The 24,630-nt window shown below is 49.6% G+C and overlaps 3 protein-coding genes and 1 long non-coding RNA gene across 12 annotated transcripts in view; 2 read left to right on the plus strand and 2 right to left on the minus strand.

Moving 5' to 3' along the window:
- ARNT (aryl hydrocarbon receptor nuclear translocator) overlaps positions 1-4,264 on the minus strand; it is a 38,241-nt gene extending 33,977 nt beyond the window's left edge. For all 3 annotated transcript variants that reach the window (XM_059718759.1, XM_019478980.2, XM_059718760.1), the window contains exon 1: positions 4,158-4,264. In XM_059718759.1, coding sequence (XP_059574742.1) covers positions 4,158-4,182 — 25 coding nt within the window. In that variant the 5' untranslated portion in view covers positions 4,183-4,264. The remainder of the gene's footprint in view (positions 1-4,157) is intronic.
- Positions 4,265-5,696: 1,432 nt separating this feature from the next.
- LOC109281034 (uncharacterized) lies at positions 5,697-12,349 on the minus strand. Its single transcript, XR_002087559.2, has 2 exons — positions 7,274-12,349; positions 5,697-6,192 (listed from the first exon to the last, which is right to left on the minus strand). It is a non-coding gene; the product is annotated as an uncharacterized LOC109281034 (long non-coding RNA).
- A 143-nt stretch (positions 12,350-12,492) lies between these two features.
- CTXND2 (cortexin domain containing 2) lies at positions 12,493-12,666 on the plus strand. Its single transcript, XM_059718288.1, has one exon. The coding sequence runs from the start codon at positions 12,493-12,495 to the stop codon at positions 12,664-12,666; it is 174 nt and encodes a 57-aa protein (XP_059574271.1).
- Positions 12,667-13,456: 790 nt separating this feature from the next.
- Positions 13,457-24,630, plus strand: part of SETDB1 (SET domain bifurcated histone lysine methyltransferase 1) — a 34,772-nt gene continuing 23,598 nt past the window's right edge. For 3 of the 7 annotated variants that reach the window (XM_019478946.2, XM_059718286.1, XM_019478950.1), the window contains exons 1-6: positions 13,457-13,661; positions 14,754-14,970; positions 15,697-15,857; positions 16,883-16,917; positions 20,069-20,168; positions 21,292-21,474. In XM_019478946.2, coding sequence (XP_019334491.1) covers positions 13,472-13,661; positions 14,754-14,970; positions 15,697-15,857; positions 16,883-16,917; positions 20,069-20,168; positions 21,292-21,474 — 886 coding nt within the window. In that variant the 5' untranslated portion in view covers positions 13,457-13,471. Of the gene's footprint in view, positions 13,662-14,010; positions 14,156-14,753; positions 14,971-15,696; positions 15,858-16,882; positions 16,918-20,068; positions 20,169-21,291; positions 21,475-24,630 lie in introns of those variants that run through there. The other 4 variants (XM_014596097.3, XM_019478949.2, XM_019478948.2 and 1 more) reach the window with 4 other exon arrangements.

Raw genomic sequence — 24,630 nt, forward strand, 5'->3', positions numbered from 1 at the left:
CTTCAAAAAGTTTCTCCCCCCCCCCCCAAAAAAAAAGTTTAAATCCCCCTATGAATTAAAAGACAGCATTAAGAGGCCACATAACAAGAATAATAATTTAAGCCCTCGCCCCAATTCTTTCCAGCCTTCTGGAAGCACTTCCTGCTTATTCTCAACATGCATTTAAAACCAATTCACATCCCAGAAGTGAGATCACAAAAGAAAAAAAAACTAAGCATCAGGAACAACAAAAATAGAAAGACTTTGAACTTCCCATCAGCAATGGACTGACTACAAAATACCTTAATGCCACGCAACCAGAAAGCAGGCAAACCTAATTAGTAGATGAAGAATTTTTTCATCGCCTCCTTGCGTTTTACTCGCATGCAAGCTTTTGTTGTTTCAGACAGCGTGCATGCCTATATCAACCTGAATAAAATAAGCTTCATGGAATTGCATCAGTGCTTCATTTCATGAAACTCCTATTGAGCTGACCTCTAGGTCAGTCAGGTATGGGGGGGCACATTCTGATGAATGTAAGCGGTTAAGAACTGATAACCCACAAATCATTGTCTTATCAACTTAAGCATCTTGGGTATTTAAGAACAAAATGGTTTATTACAGCCTTCCCATACAAAACAGGTTTCCATCCCAATGGACTTGGACACGCATGTTTACACGGGGAAAGTCTGCCTTTCTACCAGTGCAAACAAGGAGTAGACACACAACAAAAACCCGGTGCCAGAGCAATGGCTTCCAAATGTGAGAGCATTATCCTAGGAAAACTCACTCTGTTAAGTTACACCACGACAGGTATTGTCTATTCACTTCCATCCTGGGGTAACTCTTTGCTAGAACAGGCTATTACATGCTCCCCTGACACCTAGTGGCAAGGGACTTTCAACAGCACCCACTGCAAGGAGCCACACATCTCAGGAACCCACAGTAATTTACATCAGACTGCAGAGGCAACCAGAATTATCCTGGTATAAATATATCACATGTCCACAGCCTACACAACCCTATCACAAGGCTTGTAGGAAGAAAGAATAAAAATTGCAGAAAAAAAATCATAACTATAGTATACACTATTATAAGCATACCTACACTAATTAAAATATATGTATATATAGACACACACACGTTTATGTGCATATATATATATATATATATATATATATATATATATATATATATATATATATATATATATATACACACACACATATATACACATACACACCACACCCATCCCACACGTGTAAATACACACACACACACACCCCTCCAACATATTTTAATATATCGTGTAATAGTGTATTCATACTATATTACTATATGTATATATTATATGTAATATATGTATATGTTATTATGTATTGTTCTATATAATACAACGTATATAAATGCATGTGTGCACGCACACACATACCGCATCTTTCATTTAATCACCAACATTAAAAAGCAGACTTGCACAAGAGGGAATGGAGACTCAAACAAGTCTGGTAGGTCAAACATTTGTCCTGCCAACCTTAACAGAGCCCCTTTAATCCACGTAAATATTAAGCTTGTTAACTGATTTCAGCAAAGCAGATCTTACTGTAGACTTCCATCTGCAATTCAGTTATCTTGCTCCTAGTGTTTCCTTTTGTTCACAGGACATTATATCCCTACTCCAATTAAAAGTCCTCAGTGGATAAAAACCAGTGTGATCGCAGTGAACTTTAATATACTTCACAAGATATTCTTCTTAAGAGCTCTTCCCCCCCACTGCAATAAAGACAAAGAAACCTCAAACCATGAGACAGTTATACATGAACCAGGAGGCAGCTATGGGTTATAAAACAATATTGCTTTTTAAAAGAAAAATTTTCATTATCTTTATTTTTAAATTACATAGAGGTGCTTTCCTTATAGCCCACACAGCCACAGGTCACCACAGCTTCTCCATCTGAATTATAAGCACTCGCTACCAAGGCTAATATGAACGCCAGCACTGAATATCCTTGGTAATATCCAGGTGACAGACCTGAGCTGTTCGACAGGAATCAGAGGGTTGTAGGGGCCACTGGGCAGGGTCAAGAACCTGGGAAAGAATGACACCAAGGCAGGAAGCTTCAACTCAAATTTGTCTAGCTCCTGTTTGGCACAAGGACATTCAGGATGCATTTCTGGGCTTAGCTCCATGCTCATAGAAACTCTGCAGCTTGCTTTGTAATACTGATGGGGTTTGGAGAAAGACCTGTGACAAAAAAACCCACCAACCTGTCCTTTATTCTGCTGCGTTTGGCTGTTCTGGTCAGACCTGGTGGAGAACACCTTGCATTCGAAAGCTCATCTAACACTACCCAGCTACACCATGGGCCCAACAAAAGACACCACCTTAAGAAATCCTTGCCTCTCATAGCAATAACAAATCATACTACAAGCATCCTTTGTGTATATGACAAATGATGACCCAGAGAGTAAGCAGTCATTCCTGCTTAGAGAATCAAGCTCACACTAATCAGCTTGTCATGGAAAAACCTACTCTCCACGCACAAAACCAGTACTGTTAAAAGAGTCAGACTACACTGAAGCCACACACACGTTGTGTAGTGGGTGACTGGTTACAAATACTTGACGTCCTTTGCCTTTTTTTAGTTCCCTGAAATGTTCCGGCACAAGCCTGGTTTACCACAGGCATTTTCTAGCTCAAACAAAAGCTGTTCTCATTCTTGTTATCCCGCGTCCCTTCTGTTCATTACACTGCAAAAGAAACAGAACAAAAATCCAGCAAGAGGCTGGGAATGCCAGAACAAACTGGTATCCTAATTAAGACCCTAATCCCACAAACCAGGGGCTGGATCCGATGATCTGCAAGGTCCCTTCCAGCTCCTAACAGCTATGAAATGCTTATACACAGTTAAATGTTGGTTGCTTGGAAGAGTCTCATTGATTTTCACTCACAGGAATAAAAAGTTTGACTTTTTGTGCCAGAATTTGCAAGACAAGACACTAGATCAATGGCAGATATATTTCCACTGGAGGGAAAGGGCAACTTGAGTAGTTGGGTTGGGGGGAGATATGAAGTTACGGGAAATCGCAGCCACGCACTTCCAGACGTCAGCGCTGCATCCTTTCCCGATTCCCCAATGACCCAACACGCCTCCTCTGAAGGTTTCAAGCCACAGAGGATTGCTATCACCAAGTTATCGTGAAACAGTGCCCTTAAAAAAAAACAACCCAACAACACAAAACCTTCTACTCAACTGTCTTAGATAAACCTGAACAATTCACCCAACCCAGGAGCCTCAAGCCACAAGCAAGAAGCACACAGAAACCACAAGCCAGAACACACAGCCGCTCAAATTGCGATCTCAGTCACCGAACTGGAAGTCAGTCCCCAGCACGGGCTGGGGTTGGATGAGATGCGGAGGCTAAAAGCCAGCCACAAAGCAAAGAGGTGGGACGAAGTCAGAAGCAGAAGGTGTCAACTTTGCGCTGAACCCAGTGATCTCAGCGGGGGGGGGCGGGGGGCTGGAGAGAGGGGCCGCTCTGAGCGGGCTGGTCTGGGGAGCGCTGTCAGCTCTGCCTGAAGAGATGCACTGGGCATCTGGCAGCTGCTCCGCTGCAAATCCCACCGGGGTTTGCTTCTGGCTACTTCAGAGCAAAACATGCTCGGCTACCCTGAGGAGGAGCAGGCTGGGACCCGCCGCGGAGCCACCCCAAGGGGCAGACAAAGCCGCTTCCCCGACAGCAGGGATCTTCCTGGGGGAGACTGGGGAGGGCAAGAGGGCGCTGGCAAGGGCACAGCCGGGCAGCGCCCTCCGAGCCCCTCCACCCTCTCCTCCCCGACCCCACCTCCATCATTACCCCCCAGCCAGCACTTCCCCACCAGGCCACTGCCCATCAGCCCAGCCCCAAGGACCTCCCCACCGCCCCAAACCTGCCCCACAGACCCCACTAAACCTGCCCCTCCCCCACCAGAGCCCCTCACCCCAAACCTGTCCCCTAGCTTGCCCCTCCCCCACAGTCCCCACCCCTCCAAACTTGCCCAGCGCCCCTCACCCCCCACCTGTCCCTCTCCCACTCCCTACACCTACCCCTCCCGCAAACTTGCCTCCCTAAACCGGTCCCCAACCCCCAACAGGCCCCCAAGGCTGTCCCCCAGGCCTCCCGCCCGCGGCCGCACTCACCGGGGCTGGCGGCAGCGGCAGCCATGACCCCCCCGCCCCGCTCTGCTCCGCCCCGCCCGGACCCGCGGCAGCGGCCAAGATGGCGGCGCAGGAAAACCCTCAGCGCTGCGCCGCAACCGAACCTGCCCGCCCCCGAGCCCTCCCCCGTTGGGCAGACGGGAGAAAGGGGCAGAGCTAAATGAAGCAGCAAGGTTGGTTGCTCCCCCCCCCCCCCACTCCCCCTCCCATTCGGCCTGCACGAGGGGGCGTGGTGCTCGGCTGGGGCACATTTAAAGGGCGGGTTTGTTGTCGGCTGTGGTGTCGGCGGGGAGGGGCTGGAGAGGCTTAAAGGGGCAGGCGCCAGTCTGTCTGCTCCTCCCCAAGATCTAAAGTCTGAAGATTTAGTTTTTCCCCAATGGGGGCGGGTCACGTGGTTCCCCCAATCCGGGACTGACCTTTCATCCCCAAGGAAGGGGGCGAGTGTTGCTTCCACCGGGAGTCTCCGGGCCTTCTCCCAAGGGCTGAATTCTCCTTATACATGTGTGCAGATACATGTAAACGCTTGCACACATGTGAATGTGGACACGCGAACATGCACACATGTGAGCGCACAAACACATGCAAACGTGGATACAGGCAATCATGCACACAAACATATGCATACATACCAACATGCATACACATGCAAACGTGCATACAGGCAAGCACATGCACACAAGCAAACACGCAAACACATGCACACACAAATATGCACAGACTTGTGCACACATCCAAATACATGCACACACATACATGACACATGAACACACACATGCATGCAACATACATGCAGTTGGGCTTATGCCTTTCCCCCTAACCCGAGACCAAATCCTCCCTGGGGCTGGGGCACTGCTGCCCCCAGCAGCCTCAGGCTCCCTGGCCACCGGGGCACCCTCTGTGCTGCACCCAGGCCATGCCCGCAGGCAGCTGGAAACAGGGCTTCTTCATGGAAACTGTCCCCCAGTGGGTGTTCCCGGGGCCTGGGGGTTGGTGCCTGCTTGAGCACCTGGCACACTGACTCTCTGTTACTCTGGTGTTCTCTCAAATGTGGCTGGTGGCAGCCGCTGCCACGACGTGCCTGGGCTTAGAGGAGTGCCCTCCCCCGCATGGTTTTAATGTGGTAAATAAACCATTGGTTGCCTTGGTGACAAGCACACTACAAATCATCTTCGGAAATACGTCATGGGAACAGGACCAGGGGTGGAAGAGAAGGTGGCTCCCGTGGGTGTGCGGCGACGAGCTCTCCCTTAAGAGCTGGTTCCGTTTGGGAGGAGTCGTTCAAACAGCTCCAGCTTCCATCCTGCCAGATGCTGAAGTGCAGATGCACTGTCAACCCCCAGGCCCCAGGGTAAAGGGATTTAGGCACCTAAAGGCTATTCTGCTCAAGTCCCTGCACATCCACCAATGCCTCTTCTTTGTAAGACGCTGGTGAGTTCCTGCCCTGCCTGTTCTTACTAGCAGTTGGGGGGGGGGGGGTCTCAATTACACAAATTGCAAATTGCTCAAATCACAAACGAGACCTTATGAGGGAGAATAAGGCAAGGTGCCATGTTTATTTATTAAGCGCTTCATACACACATACCCACACACAACATTCATACCCCAATTTCTGTTCTGCACTGGTATGCATTACCAGTCTTATTGGTGCTCACATCAACTCAGTGGTCATCAAAGTTGATCACGAGTGGGAGCCAGGTGTCTGCTGGTCCATCTTGCAGACAAACCGATGCTCCGGGATGACATGCACAACAACATCCAAAATTGATATTTCTCACCCCATCTTTTATAGCCTTGTCAATTCACCCAGTCCTCTGGGCTTTTGCTGGGTTATCACTGTGTTCTTTCTTGAAGGTCGATTGCCGTTGTTCTCTCGCTGTTCTGGGACGGATTCTTCTTGTTCGGTCTTTTATCTGTCTGCATTCTTCAGCCAGTCGCCAGCTGATGTTTTCCTTTTCCGCAAACACGCTCTCACCCATACAGCATATAAAAGAGTAAAAGGGCGAGCACTTATGTCCCGCTATAATACAAAATGGAGTTTCTTAAGGCAATGCAAAACTCAAGAAAATACACAAGATTAAAAGCAATGGGCAAAAGTCTATTTCCATGTTATTTACCTAACATCAAGCTGGTATTTATGTTATTTGCATAAGAACCCCGCTTCAGTTTCCCTTCCTGGCTACTGTCAGCTCTTTGATGCCAGAAGTATCTCCCCTGAGGGGTAGGTACAGCACCTGGGGCAAGAAAGCTTTGTCTTCTGAGTGGCTTTTGATGTGGCTTTGAATTGAACCCAGAGAGGGCTAGCAGGGAGAGCCCTGTGTATTCCCACCCAAGCAATTACCAGTGTGCTGAGCTCCCCTGCCTCTGGCATCCCACATACTCCCAATGTCTCCAGCAAAGCAACTCCTCACTCACTCCCTGTGGTCTTCCAGAAACACCTGTCCCTCTTGACACAGTGACCTTTGCTCTTGCTGATCCAGCTATACAGAAACTAATCTATTTATCTGGCAGCATTTGCGTGATCATGTGGACCTGGATTCCCACAAGGACTTTGCTGCCCCAGAGGCCTTGGCTTGATAAAGCCTGGTAGTATGAGGCCAAATCCCCCATGGAAGAGGCTGAGGACCCTAAATCCAGTCTCCCTCCCAAAACAAAGCTGAGGCTCTGGGTCCAATCCTATTCCAGCTCTTGGGTGCAATTCTATCCCACCCTGTTCAAGTCCCTAAAAAAAACACGGATGCATCTACTCCTGTACCACGCTGTTGCCTTGAGACTAAATCACAAGCAGCAGTGCGAAGCACCCACACACCTTCCACATGACCTGGTTTCCGGGGCCATGAATGGGGCAGACTAGGATTACACTCAGGCACTTAATTGGTGACTAGAACTAGCCCTAAATCCATTTTTCCCTTGAAAATGGGAGGCTTGTTCTAAAGACAGTGCTATACCCCTCTTTCCTATGGCTCCTGTCAAGAAACTATATCCTACCACTAAGGAGTGAGGAAGGAGGGATGTTCCTTCCTGACCCCACCACTGGTGACCAAAGGATGCCCTGAAGCATGAGGATGGAAAGTTGCTGCCATGGTCACCTTGCTACTTACCATGGCAATTGCTGTTCCTGTTCCTTTTTTTCCTGGTTGCTGCCAGCATTTTCGAAGCAAAACCAAAAGAGAAAGATGCCACCATAGCAATACAGGTAACCCAGTGAACCAGGCTCTGGACTATTCCTCCGTGCAAAGATGTTCTTCACCCTTAATACTTAGAAGTATATTTCTTCCTTGATTCAAGCAAGAAAATGGTGCAATAATTCCGACTGTGCCCAAGTAAAGGCTTAGTCCTGCCAAATGCTGAGCACTTTCACCTCCCATTTGGATGGGTGGGAGTTGAGGCCATGCAGCGCTATACAACAGTCCAGTCAGTCTTAGGGCCCAGTAATTGGGTGAGAGCGTTTGTCTCTGCAGGATCAGGCCCTTGGCAAGGGAAAGGAAACAACACATCAGCACCTCCTGCTGTCCAAGCTGGTGAATGACACCAAAGTAGGGTGATCCAAGTTTGAGAGGCAGCTGGCCCAGCCAGCTCACCTCCTGACGGATGTGGAAAGACACTTGTGGAAATATTTTCTCAGAGCCCCTGGCTAGAATTGAATCTGCAAGATCATTTTGCTCTCATTACTGGAAGCACTTGAAACCCAACGCCAGTGTGTTCCTGAAGTATTCATGAAGTGCCTGGGACAACAAGCACGGCCAGTGCCCAGGGACACCACGGACCTGTTGCCCCGCTCCTAGCACCCAGGGTTAACAGCAGCTTTGTGCCCCAGAGCAGAGGATGGGACCTGCTGGGAGACCCTTCAAGGTAGGAAAAGAACATGCAGGGTCACTGAAAGCCCAACAGGTAGGCAGGCGGGGGGAAGCCCAGCTTACATTACACTGGTATAATCTCAATGTACTCAGACTTGCTGTGGGTTCTGTTTCTTCACGTGCTGTCTTGTGTCTAGAATCAGACCTATTTGATACATAACATATGTGATGTAATGTGTAAGTTTTATGTACGTATGCATCTACATGCACATATACAAGTGTGAGTGTATGTATGTATACACACACACACACACACACGTAAGTAAAGACACACACACATGTACTGTGTGTCAAATGGGCTGAGTCCTAAACACACAGGAAATCGCATAGGAAAAAATAGATTGATATAGCTAAATGCTTGTATGTATATACACATACAGCTCACTCTCTCTTGCCAGTGACACCTCAGACTGTAAAGACATTTTCAAATCCTATTTACTTTTTAATGTTATTTATTGTAGTTCTTTATTTTTTATTGCCGCTTAAGTAGTTTCACTTTCTCGGTCTAATCAAGTTTCATTTTCTGGTTTCCCACATAGCCAGAAACAGTCACGGTTATGTTTCCAGTACCATAAGGCAGTATATCTCAACCTTTTTAGATTCAAGGCAGCCCTTGATAGACTTGAGATCCCCGTTAGAAAACATCAGCTCTTAGTTTTCACTTGTTTTTTGACTACAGAAAAATATCAAGGCAGTTCTGCTGTTGCAAAGAACCCAGAAAGCTCACAGCAGGGCAGAACATTTGTGACGCTATGGATTCCTCCTTGAAATCTCTGGGTTAATCTCACAAATCACGTTTGCACAGTGACCAGTGCTAACATTGAGGGGCACCCTGCAGCGCCCTTGAAAGGACCTCAAGATACCCCACGGTGTCACAGCACCATGGCTGAGAATCACCGCTGTAGGGGAATTGTTAGCAAACAACCTGATACTTTTGTGTTTAGAACAGAATTTCAAAAATAAGGAAAAGTAGTAAGGCTAAAAGAAGGGCCATTTTCCACTCATTCACACAGAATATAGGGGCCCAAAATGCAACCATCACTGAAAAGAATGGCAGATCAATAACAAAGTCACAAAAGAATACCCAAAGCTTCAAATCAAAAGATTTCATCAATAGTCCAAAGCATTGAAGCCTGCTCCGTGCATCGACACCAGTGATTCTCAACTGTACTCTGGGGTACCGAGAGATCCTTTTAAGGGTGCCACGCAGTATTAGCCCTGGTAGGCATGCAAACACTTACACACAACGCACACCCAGAGATTTCAAATAGGAATCCATTAGTGTCACAAATGCTCTGCCCTGCTGTGGGCTCTCTGAGTTCTCTGCACCACAAGAATTGCTCTAGCATTTTTCTGGCATCAAAAACGAGTGAGAGCAAAAAGCTGGCATTTCCCAAGGCAAGGTGGTAGAGTCTAAAAAGGTAGAGAACCACTGATCTACACCCAACAGCTTTGCCTGCCAGGCTCTGTCAGGAGTACAAAAAGAAAGACACTGCATTCACCTAGGCAAAGGTAAAGAGAAAATGCAGTCATAGAGCACTCAAAAAAATTCCCTTGGTAGCATGGCTTATTTCCTCCCACAAATGGGCATGAGCAGTATTCTTTTACAGCAATAACCCACAGCTGGACCAGAATGGTTTGCTATACAGGCCTGTTCTTTCCAGTGTAGGCTAGGCCTAGATTTTGGTGGTAAATGTTCGATTTGTTTAGTAAAAGGCTCTGTTATTCACTGAGAAAATTTAGCCTGTTATGGGAAGAGAGGTAGGTAGATTCATGGGTCTGAAGTAGCAGCTACGTAGCAGAAGGCAGGGCAGAGATGCACCTTACAGACTAACTGAATCAGAGAGGCATCAGCTTTCATGAGCAAGAGCTCATACAGCATCTGATGAAGTGAGACTGTATGCATGAAAGCTGATGTCTCTCTGATTCAGTTAATCCAGTGGGGTCAAATGAATGGCAGACCTGCCATAAGGTAAGTCATACATCCTGTCACTTGGATCCTCTTCCCTCGCTTGATCTGCTGCTCTGCTCCCAAGACATCGCAAAAATGTGTTTGAACAGATGGCCTGGGATTATATAATTGAATCAATGGCAGAAAAGCAGCAGTACATTTAGCTGCTCACTAAACCCCAGTGGAAAAGGTGATGTGTATTCGTGCCAATCCCAAGACAAACATGGGCAAAACATGTTCAGGGACAAACGCAATGCCCGTTCCTAGCCTTTATGGACCTCTCGCGCTTGTGAGCCTGCAACAGTGCCTCAGATCCTTCACACCACATTTGTGCATTGCCTTGTAATATAGAAATACAAGCCTGTTATCTCGATTCCAGCAGGTAATGAAGCTTATTGGCACCTGCATGAACCTAATCCTGTCCACATGCCCTAGCCAAGCACCTTGAACTGACATCACAGAAAAGGGGTTGCGAGAGATCCTAGGAAAGTCAGGCTGGAAGGGACCTCACAGGGCCACATCTAGTCCAGCCCCCTATTCGAGGCAGGAGCATCCCTGACTAAATAACCCCAACCAAACGTCTGTCCAACCTGCTGTTGACAACTTCCAAGGATGGAGACTCCACTACTTCTCTAGGCAGCCTGTTCCAATGCTTCACCACCTTCAGAATCAGAAAGTTCCTCATTTCTGACCTCAATTTCCCCTGCTGCAGCTTGAGGCTGTTGTTCCTAGTCCTGTTCCTTTTTTGTTAAGATCAAAAGTATCCATTAGATCAGGGGTGTCAAATATATGGCCCATGGGCTCCAGCTCATAGCTGGAGGGGCTGAGAAGCTGGGGGCAAGGCAAGCCAAGTGTGGGGTCTGCTATACCTCATCTTGGAGGTGTTCAAAATGCGACTGGACAAGCACCTTGCTGAGCTTGTCTGAGCCCAATAATTTCCTGCCCACGATGGGGGACCGGACTTGATGATCTTGCAGGTCTATTCCGGTCCTTCAATTCTATGATTCTATCACCCAGCACTGCCGACCTGCCAGTCAGATCCAGCCCAGTGCATGGGGTGTTTCAAACCCCTGCAATAGATCATCTCTTCTGAGCTTTGGCATTACATCCTGGAACTCCTGCAGAGATAGCAACACCTTTGGCGGCTTAACTTGGTCTTCCATCAAGGCTCCAGTCTTGATCAGAGCCTCCCTCCCCAGCTGTTGGTCTCAGGGGTCAAGCGCTCTCACTGTTAAACAATTTGCCTCATCTCTATCTGGAACATGCCAGCATTTAATAAACCAATGCCTGATAACATGATATTGTCCAATTCAATCCAATCTAATCTGCTAAGGATTGCCAAAGAAGCCCTAGTTATAATTAAGGATCAAGGAGATTTAGCAACAACATCCAAAAGAGAGCCAAAGTCCATCACCTGCCTGGGCTTCCCCAGACTCAGCCCTGGATGCACTGCAGCGTTACCAGGCTCACTGCTCACCTCTGGCCCTGGGGCCGCAAGCAGCTAAGTGAAGGAGCATCTTGAAGGCTGCTCTAATTTACTCCAATTCTCTCCTTGACAAAGGGGGGGGGGGGCAGACAGCTGGAGCAGGAGAGGGCACAGGGCCATAGCCTAGCGGGTTGCAGATTGGTGAGAAGCTTCCCACTCTGCCACTTTGAACTCATGATGCTGTTCCCATCATCCATCTCCCATCATCTCAGCCACCTTCCCTGCCCCCTGGTAACCCATCAGGGAACTTCACCTGTTCCTGAGCACCCATGCCCAGAGATAAGTGCTAAAAGACAGGGTAGAGTTGTACCTTGTAAGCCAAGTCAGTGGTTCTCAAACTTTTTAGATGCAAGGCACCCCTTGACAGGTTTGAAGCCCTGCTCAAAAAACACCAGCTTTGTTTTCACTAATTTTTTAACTAAGGAAAAATACTAAAGCAATTCTTCTGTTGCAAAGAACCCAGAAAGCCCACATGAGGGCAAGACGTTTTTGATGCTCTGGATTCTTATGCGAAATCTCTGGGTTTATCCTGTGAATCACATTTGTACACAACAGTGAGAACATTATGTAGCACCCCACGGCATCCTTGAAAAGATCTCAAGGCCCCCCCCAAAGTGCCATGGCACCCTGGCTGAGAATCACTAGACCAACTAAATTAGAGGCATAGTGGGTAAGGGTTGTCCCTTGCCAAGAGGCTGGGCATGTGGCTGGCACAGCAGGCAGGGATCCCCCAGCCCCCTGGGAGCTGCTTAAGGGGATGAGCTCACCATCCTGGGAGTAAGTGCAAGGACATGCTTCTCACCTGGGGCTGGAGATAATGGACAATGGAGACAGCAGGCACTGCCACTTAGCACTGCCACAGTGCTCCCATTCCCATGATGAGCCAGGCTGTGGCAGAGACCTGATGCTTCCCTGGTACAGCTGTGCCCCACTCAGCAGTGCTAATTCCCCATCCCCTACTGTGCCCTGCAGGCAGCAACCAGGCCCCAGGGGCTGCTCCAGGCGTGAGAGCGCCTCCAGGGCCCTATGGAGAGCGCCACCGTGCAGCCGTACGTCGACGTAGACAAGGGCTTCGCCATCGGCTTTGTCGTGCTCATGTGCCTCTTCTTGATGGCCATGATGGTGCGGTGCGCCAGGCTGGTGGTGGACCCCTACCGTGCCATCCCCACCTCCACCTGGGAGGAGGAGCAGATCAACTGATCGGCAGCCTACACAGGTGGGTAGTTGGCAGTCAAGCTCCGTGAAGTGAGCTCTTCAGGCTCCTGCCATCCTGGTCATCCCTGTTGCTACAGCAGAGCGATGATCCCCTGCTTTCAACTCTGCCTGCAGTTGTGCTGGCTTTGAGGACGAAGCCTGCAGGGGAGGATGTCATGATGCCAGCTTTGTGCCATCTTGGGGAGGTGAGCATCCCCTGCCACAGCAGCCTGATGAGGTGGGAGAAGCTGGGGTCCGGGCAGGGTGCAGGGACCTGGTGCCTTCCACCCTGTACTACTGCACCCATTGCAATGGGCAGCTCTGCAGGAGGTGACCGGCATCCTCCACATGAGGGTCTCTTCTTTCTCCGCACACAGGGCTCAGGTACTGCCCCATGCCCATGATGCAGGGGCTACAGAGGCTTGCAACCCAGGGCATCTGGGCTGTGGAGTCCAGACCACTCAAGCCCATGGAAGAGACCCTGCAGTACCAGCAGCAGTAGGTTGTTACTCCAGAGCGGACCAGGCTCTACAGCAAGGGCAGGACGCAGCCCCTCCGGGAACCTACCCTGGGGTCTGGCATTCAGTCCTCTCCCGTGAATGGTCCCCAGGGACTTCAGGGGAGGTGCCCGAGCTGGCCAGCCAGGAACTAGTCCTGGAGTCCATTCCTGGCTCTGCCACTGACTCACTCTATCACCTTGAGCCCCAAAGCCTCCACCCCTACACTGCCCCTTTAAGAAACCTCCTCTCTCCGATCAGACCGACCGACACCAAACATAGCTGCTACACCTTTAACTAGCTGGCCTAAGCGCATGCGCGCTGGCGCCGCGGAGGTATTTCCGCCCGAGAGTGCCTGTGTAGTGCTGTCCCCTGCTTTCGCGGCCGCCTCTCGAGGGGAGGTTTGGTCCGCTCGGGCCACCGTCGCCGGAAGTGGTGTCGGGGCCCCTCAGTGCAGCGCCCTGGAAAGGAGCCCGGCCCTCGCCAGCCGCGTTGCAGGGAGCGGTGAGCGCGGCCGGGGGCTGCGGCGGGGCTGGCGGAGGCCGGGGGTATCCGCTGCAGTGGGCTACGGACGGGGCCGGGGACTGTAGGGCACCCGGAGGAACTAGGAGGCGGGGCTTGGGGCGGGACCTAAGGGGTGGGGCGGGGCTTGGGGCCAGGGGCCTGTAGGGGCAGTTAGCGGAAACGGGGCTGCGGGCGGGGCCTTTAGCCAGGGGCCTGTATAGGACAGTCAGGGACAATAGGGGGTGGGGCCTAGTGTCAGGGGGCGGGGCTTGGAGCCAGGGGCTGAAGGGGGCAATAGGAGCCTGGGAGTAGGGGGCAGGGGGCTTGGCCAGGAGGCTGCTGAGGGTGGAGAGGGCACAACGGAGGAGGCAGAGGAGAGGGAGGGGAGACGCTGCCCAAGCTGGGACTGACTTCTGCCGTGCCCCCAGCTCTCTCGTCTGTCTGCCCACCCACTGTGGTAGGCGTCTCCCTGGCCGCTGCGCTGGCGCTACCAGGTGCTGCCCGCACGGAAACGCAGTGTTTCTCCATAGGACTCCAACCCGCTCCAGGGGCGCCAGGTGCTGCTGTCTGAGCTGTCACCTGTGTGATGTGCTCAGGCACCGTTTCCAAAGCAGCCTCCATAACTCCTGAGCTGGAGAGAAGCTTTGTGCTGTGTAATGGCATTAGATACGTTTTGATTTCTTGGCCACAGATCATGCAGATCTCAGATCAAACTATTCAGTCACATGAGACATTGCAAGCCATCTGCATCATAGGCTGCAGCATCCACTGTCTCTCGTAGATGAAAGGATGCCGTAAACATAAAGCAGACTTCATGGCTTGTTCCATCAAGTTGCTTTGAGCAGCAGTTTGCTTTCACGCAGCAGCAAGCATTGCCAGGGCAGGCAGTTTTCACCTAAATAAGGTGTCCAGGTAACCAGGCTCATAGCTTTAAGTGAAGCACTTATCTCTTCCCCATGAGTGAGTTGAGGAGGCTGTGTGGTGTACTCAATACAAGAGAGAGAAAAAAATACTAAAGCTGCAGATCAGGGAATGTACAACGTGGTTTGGAAAGCTCACGAGCCTCTTATCTCCTCCTGGCTTCACTCTCAGCAGAAATGGATTCCCAGGAGATTGGAGAGCTGCAGCAGGAAGTGATGGAGGAGCTGGGCATCTCCATGGAAGATCTCCAGCAGTTCATTGACGAGGAGCTGGAGAAACTCGAGTGCGTGAAGCAACGAAAGAAGCAGCTGGAAGAGCTGGAAAAGAACGTTAAGCAGAAAGAGGCAGAAGTAGCTCACGTGGACCAGCTCTTTGATGACGCCTCAAGGTGGGCAGTGGCGGCTTTGTGCTGGTGTCTGGCGGAATGGGCAGAGCAAGGACTAGGGTGTCTGGACTCAAAGGGCGTTTATACACATGCTCAGGGGAAGCGCTTTAAGTGGAGCGGCTACAAGCGTCGCTTTAATTAAAGTGCCCAGAGCATCTTGCACATCAGTGTCCCTGTGCTTAAAAATGGTGGCAGGGCACTTTATCTAAAGCTTGTCGAATGAGCCCCTGCCACCATTTTTAAGTGGGGGGACACGGATACATGAGATGCTGGAGGCTGCTGGAGTGCAGTAATTACCATGCTCCAGCAGACTCAATCCAGTCTACTCTGATGAGCTATAATTACAGCATGTCAGAGCAGCCTCACTGCTCGTATGTAGGCACCCCCAGTTCCTATTTCCTGCTCTACCGCTGACTTTTTTGGCAGTATTCCTGCAGCCAGACTTTTCCAGGAGGGGTTCAAGAACCATGTGGTGCGGTATTCAGTTGTCGACATGCGTAACTCTCAGAGATGGATGGCTAAGATCTTTTTGCCGTGGCTTTGAATCTCCAGTTATGATTGAGGCTATGTCCTATTTCTGCTGAGTGATTTAAGGGAGCACCAGCTGCTGAGTAGCCCCAGATGCTGCTATGCAAAAATGTCTCTTCTTTTTGTGATTACTGTAGAGATAACAGCTGCACTCACCATGGATCTGTCTCTGCTTCCTCCTTTTTTCCCGCTGTACCGCAGAGCCATCAATAAATGTGAGGTGCTGGTAAAAGATCTCTACTCCAAGCTAGGGCTTCAGTATCGTGAGAGCAGCTCTGAAGATGAGGACTCGGCTTCCAAGCCCACGGAAGTGATTGAAATTCCAGACGAGGATGATGATGATGTCATGAGCGTGGATTCAGGTTGGAAATGCAGTTCTGTGTTCCCTATGGCGGTGGGGTTTGTGGGGAGGGAGATGTGAAGGAACAGTCTGCTATACACTGGCACCACTGTTCCTCACACCCGGGAGGCTCAGAAGGAAGGCTCCCTTGGGGCAAGTAAATAGGGTGGTGCTTGCAAAGTCAGTGCAGCCTGAACAGAATGGAAAGCTCTTACATGAATCCCTCTTACCCAGCCTCCTGCTGCTCCTGGTCTTGCTAAGCTGCCTCCAGGATCCAGTGGCCAGGGGGATGTTGAGTCATCCCAAAGGTGTGGCCTGTTGTTGGGGAGCGGAGAGGGCAAAATGGGATAAAGCCTTACATCGCCAAAAAAACTTTAAAAATCGAGGAAGAATCTGGACTATGACCTGCTATCCTGAGGGCTCAAATTCTCTTTGAAGTCAGTAAGGAGTGCAAGCATTTGGCTTCGCCTTTGTGTTAAAGCTTCTGTTTATAAGGGCTTCCTATGGCAAGGAGGTAGCTGAGTAGCCATCACCTCTGCTCAATAAACTAGAACTCCTTGGAATGCCAGGTTTTAACCCTGGAAGGATTCACTCAGCCTCCAGTCCTTCTGCATGTTAAGTGGCATGCATTAACATGACTGCATAGTTGCTTCATGGGGAGACTGTTCATGGAAAGATGCAGCTTGCACCGGTCCCAAATATTCCAAAGCTTGTAGGGTCAGAACTTGATCAGGTGTCTTGCCTCCCTCCTGGTTGTCCCAGGTTTGTCTTCCCAAAACAGTGTCTCACGCTTCAGAAGTGATTGTATTTCCATGGAAGTGCATACCTGGACTCCAGCAACCTGCTCCAGGGATCACAAATGTCTGGTTTAATTCAATGCTTTTCCGAGTAAAGCCAGAGGAAAACTTAGAATTTGCCATTCTTTATGGCCTTCCATTTGGTTTGATGTCTTTGCAGGAGGTGTTCTAATATGGTTTAGATTCCCCACAGGGGGCATCTGTCCACATTTTAAATGGCTTTCTGCTTTGCTTTGTTTTTTAAACCCAGGTGATACAAGTAAAAACCCGAAGGATCAGACTCTGGTAAGTTGGAAAAGATTTATGTTGTAATATCGCTTATTTGTACGGCAGTACCTTTTTGGAGTGCTATTCATACATGTTATGGTCGGAAGGGACCTCAGTAAGTCATCGAGTCCGCCACCCTGCCTTGGGCAGGAAAGAGCTCTGGGGTCAAATGACCCCAGCCAGGTGCTTGTCCAGTCTCCTTTTGAAGACCCCCAAGGTAGGGGAGAGCACCACCTCCCTTGGAAACCCATTCCAGATTTGGGTAACCCTTACTGTGAAGAAGTTCTTCCTAATGTCCAACCTAAATCTGCTCTCCGTCAATTTGTGGCCATTGTTCCTAGTTTCTCCAGGGGGTGCCCTAGTAAATAAAGCATCTCCTATTCCCTGCTGCCCTCCCCTGATGAATTTATAGGCAACCACAAGATCACCTCTTAGCCTTCTCTTGCGAGGGCTGAAGAGCTCTAGGTCCCTCAGTCTCTCCTTGTATGGCCTTTCCTGCAGGCTTCTGACCATACGAGTAGCCTCCTCTGAACCCTCTCAAGATTCTCTGCATCCCTCTTGAAGTGTGGCGCCCAAAACTGGATGCAGTACTCCAACTGTGGCTTGACCAGTGCTGCATTGAGGGGAAGCATCACCTCCCTGGACCTATTCATCATGCATCTGCTAATGCATGATAAAGTACGGTTAGCCTTGTTGATCACTTCCTCACATTGATGACTCATGTTCATCTTGGGGTCAGCTGACTCCAAGATCCTTTTCTGCTGCTGTGTTGGTGCTTCTTTTTGCCCAGGTACAGCACTTTGCACTTGTCTTTGTTGACCTGTACCCTTTTTCGTTTTGCCCATTTTTCCAACCTGTCCAGATTTGCCTGGATCCATTCCCTACCGTCTGGTGTGTTAACTTTGCCCCATAATTTGGTATCATCTGTGAACTTGGACAGTGTGCTCTCCATGCCCTCGTCCAAGTCACCGACGAAGACATTGAATAGCACTGGTCCAAGGACCGAGCCTTGCAGGACTCCACTGCCCACATCTTTCTAGGTTGATATCAATCCATCTACCACCACTCCCTGGGTGTGACCCCTAAGCCAATTTGCCACCCACCTGACTATATAATCATCTACATCACAGCCTGTGAATTTATTTATAAGAACAGAATGAGATACTGTATCAAAGGCCTTCTTAAAGCCTTGGTAGATGACATCTACCTCGACTCCTGTGTCTAAGCATTTTGTGACCTGGTCATAAAAAGAGACAAAGTTAGTTAGGCAGGATCTACCTGCAACGAATCCGTGCCGATTTCCTTTCAGCATTATTTCCCCTGCTGGGCTCCCACAAATGTAATCTTTAATGATGTTTTCCCAGGGATAGAGGTGACACTAACTGGCCTATACCTTCCTGGTTCCTCTCTCCTTCCCTTCTTGAAAATAGGGACCACATTGACTCTTTCCAGTCTTCTGGGACCTGACCAGAGCACCATGAGTGCTCGAACATTCATGCCAGTAGTTTGGCTATGACACTGGCAATTCCTTCAGCACCCTTGGATGAAGTTCATCTGGGCCCGCTGATTTGAACACATCCAGCCCCTCCAAGTGTCCCTTCACTAAGTCTGCGCTAACAGCTGGTGGGCTGGTGTCCCTCCTGTGTCTGTCTATGATCCAAATGGGAGATTTGTCTTGGTCCGTAACTAGGAATACAGATGCAAAGAACTCATTGAAGAGCTCAGCTTTGTCCCCCCTTTCTGTCACCAACTGCCCTAGTTTGTCCTGTAGGGGTCCTGTGCGACTCTGCCCCTTTGTTTTGCTGCCTATATACCTGAAGAAGGACTTTTTGTTGTCCTTAATTTTTCTCGCCAGCCTATATTCTAATCCTGCTTTGGCCTTCCTAACTGATTCCCTGCAAGTGAGAGCCAGGGAGGTATGTATACTCCTCCTTGGTAGTTACCCCCTGTTTCCATAGCCTGTATGCCTCTTTCTTTGCCCTTAGGCTTTCCTGGACTTCCCTGTTCAGCCAAGAGGGCTTCTTGGCCCCTTTGCCCCTTTTTATGTGCAATAGGACTGTCTCCTGTGCCCGTAGGACCACTCCCTTGAGGAATGACCACCCTTCCTGGACCCCCATTTCGCCCATGCTCTTCAGCTTTAACACCTCACTAACTAATCTCCTGAGCACACTGAAGTTAGCCTTTCTGAAGTCTAGCACTTCAGCCCTGCTGTTTAGTTTGCCCACCCTTCACCGGATAGTGAATTCAGTCAATCGATGGTCACTATCCCCAGGTTACCTTGTACCTGCAGATTCCCCACCAAGTCATCCCCAAGTCTAGCAAGGCATTTCCCCTAGTGGGATCGTATACCTCCTGCATTAGGTGGAGGTTCTGTATGCAGGTTAAGAACCTACGTGAGCGGTTAGATTTGGCTGACTGCTCCTCCCAGCATATGTCAGCGTAGTTTAGGTTGCCCATGGCAACTACATCTCTTGACCGTATGGCCTCTGAGAGCTGTCTGGAAAATTCCAGGTCTAGCTCATCCTCCTGGTGTGGCAGTTTATAGTAGACCCCCACTACCAAGTCCCTTTCCCCCCTGACCCCCTTGTATCCTGACCCACAGTACAGGCAACCCTTGCCATTCGTGGGGGATACAATCTTGTATTCCCTGCAAATGGCGAAATCTGCAAATAAGGCACTGTTCATGAATGCAGTGCCCCCGGGGGGGGGGCATGGCTCCGGTGGTGGGAGCCCAGCGGCAGCAAGGGCAGAGCTCCTGAGGAGCTCCTGTAAGTGTATAAAATGTATTTAAAATGTGGGTTCAGCATTCGCAAATATTTGAAGCCATGAATAGCGAGAATTGCCTATACCTCATTTTGGCCCTCCTCTGATCCCATTTTGATTATAAAGGATGTATATTGTTCCTTAACAGAGAGAGCAACACCCCCGCTTTTTCTCCACTCTATCCCATCTGTACAACCTGTAACCCTATTGTATTGGCATATAGTAAAAGCCAGTTTTGTTTGCATTTGAGAGCTTGGTTTTTAAATTGTTTAGGGGTTGTTGTCATGTTCCTTGAGAAACATGCAGGACAAGTTGGATTTGTAACTTGCAATTGTTCCAAAACCAGTTTTATAATATAGAAGAATATCTTCAGTGCTCTCTTACCCCTGTCTGTCTTTCCCTGTAGCTTCGAGAAGCCATGGCCGCGATGAGGAAATCTGCCCAGGATGTTCAGAAATTCATGGATGCCATTACCAAAAAAAAAACCACCCAGGAAACGCAGAGAGGTTAGTACATGTGGCTGAAAGCTGCCCTTACAACTGGCCTTTTCCCCAGAGGTCTGTCCTAATGTCCTCAGAGGGGAAAATGATGGAGGAAATTATAGGGTTGTTGGTTCTAGCTGCGTTGGAGGAAACTGTAGCAGTTCTTTGGAATGGTAGAGAAAGGCCATCACCGGCTTGTCTTTGCTACTTCACTGCTTGAAAGAACTCTTGGGGTAGTTAATACTGAAGTGTGAGGTTGCATCTTTTTACTGTGTTTCTCCCCAGCTAATGTTATTAGTAGGGTTACCACATGTCCAAGATTTCAGAGGCTGGTCCCAGGTGAAAATTTAAAACTAGTGTCTGGGATAGGGGAAGGGGGCACCACAGGAGCTGTGGAATAGGAAGGCATATTAACACTAATTGTTACTTCACAGGTGATTAACAGCTGTGAAGTAAAGAACAATGGCTCATTAACAGGTCATTTACTTCCTGTAGCAGTGGAGGGCTGGAGGGAGGGGCAGGCAGTGTCCCAGGTACCACATTGTCCCATAGGGTCACCCTAGTTATTAGCAGCAGCATCTGGATACCTTTTAAAGAGGAAAGGCTTATATTTCATCCATGCCTGGCAGGTCTTTCCCCTCCCCCCCCCCCCCCCCCCCCCCCCCCCACACACACACACACACTCTCTCTCTCTCTCTCTCTCTCTCTCTCTCTCTCTCTCTCTCTCTCTCTCTCTCTGCAGCACCGACCTGGAGTATGAGATACTGCAGGTGAGACTGACTAGAAGAAGCTGAGTAACTGACAGTTCCTCAGATCTCAGACAAGGTTCTTTGGGTAAATCCGATATCTTTAATTAGACAAACTCAAATAGTTGGAAAAATTCATCTTGGCAAGCTTTCGGGCTCAAACATCCTTTGTCAGGCTTTGAAGGGCATTCGTGCCCGAAAGCTTTCTAAAAATATTTTTTTCCAACAATTTGAGTTGGTCTAACTAAAGATATTGGATTTACCCAAAGAATCATGTCTTCCTATGACCTTAGACTAAAACCGCTACAAACCTACACCCCTCCAAACTCAGGCACTTAGTTACAAAGAAACTCCCCCACCTCCTCTACCTGACGGCTTCTGGTGTTTTCTCCTCTGGATAGATGGGGTTTCCTCTCAGCAGAGCTCAGTAAATGCATCCCAGCAAGCAAACTCTGGGGGCGATCTCAGCAAGGATGGTGATCTCACAGTTGGCATGCGCATCCTGGGCAAGAAAAGGACCAAGACATGGCACAAGGGAACCCTGATTGCAATCCAATCAGTGGGCGAGTCCCGCCGCCCTGGGGGTAAGTAATCTGGCTGCCTCTTACAGTGCAGGCAGCATGTTTGACTTCAACAGGAAGGTAGCACCTATGATAGCTTAGCTTTGCAATGCTTTGTGCACCCAACTGGTTCAGTGTGTGCTGTCATTGTGCTGGCTGGGGGGTGTGTTACCTAAATTTGAAATGCCATCTTATTTGACTTGCAGGGGTTCAGTGAGCTGTGCCAGCATCGCTGTTCCATGCCTGGACAGCCCTTGAGCTTGCCATGAACTGTTCTGTATTGCTGTCTGTTGCCATAGAATCAAAACTCCAGCCCTTCTGGAGAATGAAATGCTCTCTCTTAAAAAAAACCTTGAAATTCAGTGTTTATTCATTCTCCCTAGCTTTAGAGCAGAAGAGCTTGCTTTGTTGCTTACACCAGTCTAAATCTCAGTGCAGGGTGTGCAATTATTTGGGCTGGAAGGCCACATGGGGACTCTCAATGAGCTGTTGCAGGCTGAGTCAGCACCCTTCCACCCCCCACCCACCCACAACTCCCTATGGGGCTGCATGCAGGTGGAGAGCTGCGTTCAGGAGAGGGGGCAGGGAGTGAGGCTGGGATTAAAGGGATGGGGTGGGGGGCATGTATGTGTCTGGGAGGGGGGCGGGGGCTGCCTGGGTGCCAGGTCCCAGGAGCCTGCCATGGGTGAGGGGAGGGAGTGGGGCATATGCAGCAGAGCTCATCCAGGCAGTATGGTCTGTGCTGCCCCAGGAGTGCTCTGTGGGGCTGAGCCCAAACAAATGGTCAAAACAAACTGCTCATGTAGGTTCTTAAACTGCGTGCAGGATCTCCACGTAACCCAGGAGGTGTTCAGTCCCACCAGGGGTAACGCCTTGCTAGACCTGATCTTAGCAACAGGGGGTGATCTCATGGGTAACCTGCGAGTGCACAGTAACCTGGGAGATAGTGACCATCATTTGGTCAAATTCACAATCCAGCAAAGGGTGGGAAGAATAACCAGTGAGGCTAAAGTGTTAGACTTCAGAAGGGCCAATTTTAATAACTTAGAAGGCTAGTTAGTGAGGTAGCTGAACTTGAGAGCACTGAGCTTTTGTGGGGTCCAGGAGGGGTTGTTTCTCAAGGGAGTGATCCTTGGGACACTAAAGAAGACTAATCCATTACACAGGAAAGGAGGCAAGGGAACAAAAAAGCCCCCTTGGCTGAGCAGGGAATTCCAGAAAAGACTGGGGGCAAAGAAAAAGATTTATAGGCAGTGGAAGCAGGGGGCAGACACCAAGGGGGAATACTTTGGCGTGCTATTGCAGGAAATCAGTTAGGTAGTCCAAGGCAGGACTGGAGCTTAGGCTGGCTACAAAAATCAAGGACAATAAAGTCCTTCTACAGATGCATAGTGAACAAAAGGAAGGCACAGAGTAAGGTAGGGCCCCTGCAGGACAGATCAGGACAGTTGGTGGCCAACGCAGGGGAAAAAGGCGGAGCTCTTCAATGAGTTCTTTGCTTTAGTATTCCTAAGTACTGGCCAAGATAATTCCCCCAATTTGAATATAGATAGATGTCTAGGAAACAATAGCGCTCAAATGATTAGTGCTGACTTAGTTAAGGAGCACGTGGAGGGGCTGGATGGGTACAGGTCAGCAGGCCCGGTTGACCTCCATCCATGCATGCTGAAAGAATTGGCCAGTGCCATAGCTGAGCCGCTGGCATGGCTGTTTGAGCACTCTTGATGCTCCAGCCAGGTCCCTGAGGACTGAAAAGGGCCAACATGGTGCCCATTTTTAAAAAAGGGGAGAAGGAATGAGCCAGGTAACTTTAGGCCAGTCAGTCTTACCTCTATCCTTGGGAAAACACAGGAAAAAATCATTGAAGAGCGCATTTTGAAGGCCCAGCAGGGGAAATGATGCTGAAAGGAAACTAATAGGGGTTCGTCACGGGTAGATCCTGCCTGACAAACCTTATAGCCTTTTACGACCAGGTCATGCACTGCCTTGACAGTGGAGCTGAGGCAGATGTCATCTATCTGGACATTAAGAAGGCCTTCAATACAGTTTCACATCATATTCTAATAAGGAAGCTAGCAGGCTGCAGAGTGGATGATTACACAGTCAGGTGGGTGGCAAACTGGCTTAGGGACTGCGCCCAGAGAGTGATGGTGAATGGGTTGTTTTCAACCTGGAAAGAGGCGGGCAGTGGTGTCCTGCAGGGTTCAGTCCTTGGACCGGTGCTATTTAATATCTTCATCAGCAATTTGGACGAGGGTGTGGAGAGCACCCTGTCCAAGTTCACGGATGACACCAAGTTATGCGGCAAAGTTAACAAACCAGAGGGCAGGGAGCAGATACAGGCAGATCTGGACAGGTTGGAGCAATGGGCAGAACGAAACAGGATGTAATTCAACAAAGACAAATGCAAGGTACTCCACCTAGGGAGGAGGAATCCCCTGCACACCTATAGGTTGGGGGATGACCTCCTCAGCAGCTCAGTGGCTGAAAGCAATCGTGTAGTCACAGTTGACTCCAAGATGAAATGAACCGGTAGTGTAACAAAGCCATCAACAAAGGCAATTGCACCCACCATGTCGGAGGAGGGAGACCTTGTAGCCACCTTTAAGTTTATCAAGGGAGGACAACAGAGAGTTGGAGATGCACTATTTACCTGGGCACCCCAGGAGCAACTAGGACTAATGGGTACAAACTAGTGGAGAGTAGATTCAGGTTAGGTATTAGGATGAAATTTTTCACAGTAAGTGTGGCCAGAATCTGGAATGGGCTACCAAGAGAGGTGGTGCTATCACCTAACTTGGAGGTCTTCAAGAGGAGATTTGATAGTCACCTGGCTGGGGTCATCTGACCTCGGTCCTTTTCTTGCCTGGGGCAGGGGGTCAGACACAATGATCCTTCGGGGTCTCTTTCGACTACAATCTATGAATCTCCCTCTGGGGCAGTTTGCACTGCATTCCTGCTGGCAACCGCAGCCTAGCCTGGCCAGGTGCCATTCTCCTCCCCCAGCTTCCATGGCAGCTCCTGCCCCTGCTGCGCCAGGCTGCACCACTCCCCCTGCGCAGAGCAGCTTCTGATGGGGCTGTTCCCAGTGTGACTGTAACCGGCTGGGTTCTAATTTGTTCCCCCTGCCTCCTGTGGCAGCTCCTGCCCCTGCCATGCTGTAGTGCACTGCTCCCGGGA

This window comes from Alligator mississippiensis, chromosome 15 (genome assembly GCF_030867095.1).
Source record: "Alligator mississippiensis isolate rAllMis1 chromosome 15, rAllMis1, whole genome shotgun sequence".
Classification (NCBI taxonomy): Eukaryota; Metazoa; Chordata; order Crocodylia; family Alligatoridae; genus Alligator; species Alligator mississippiensis.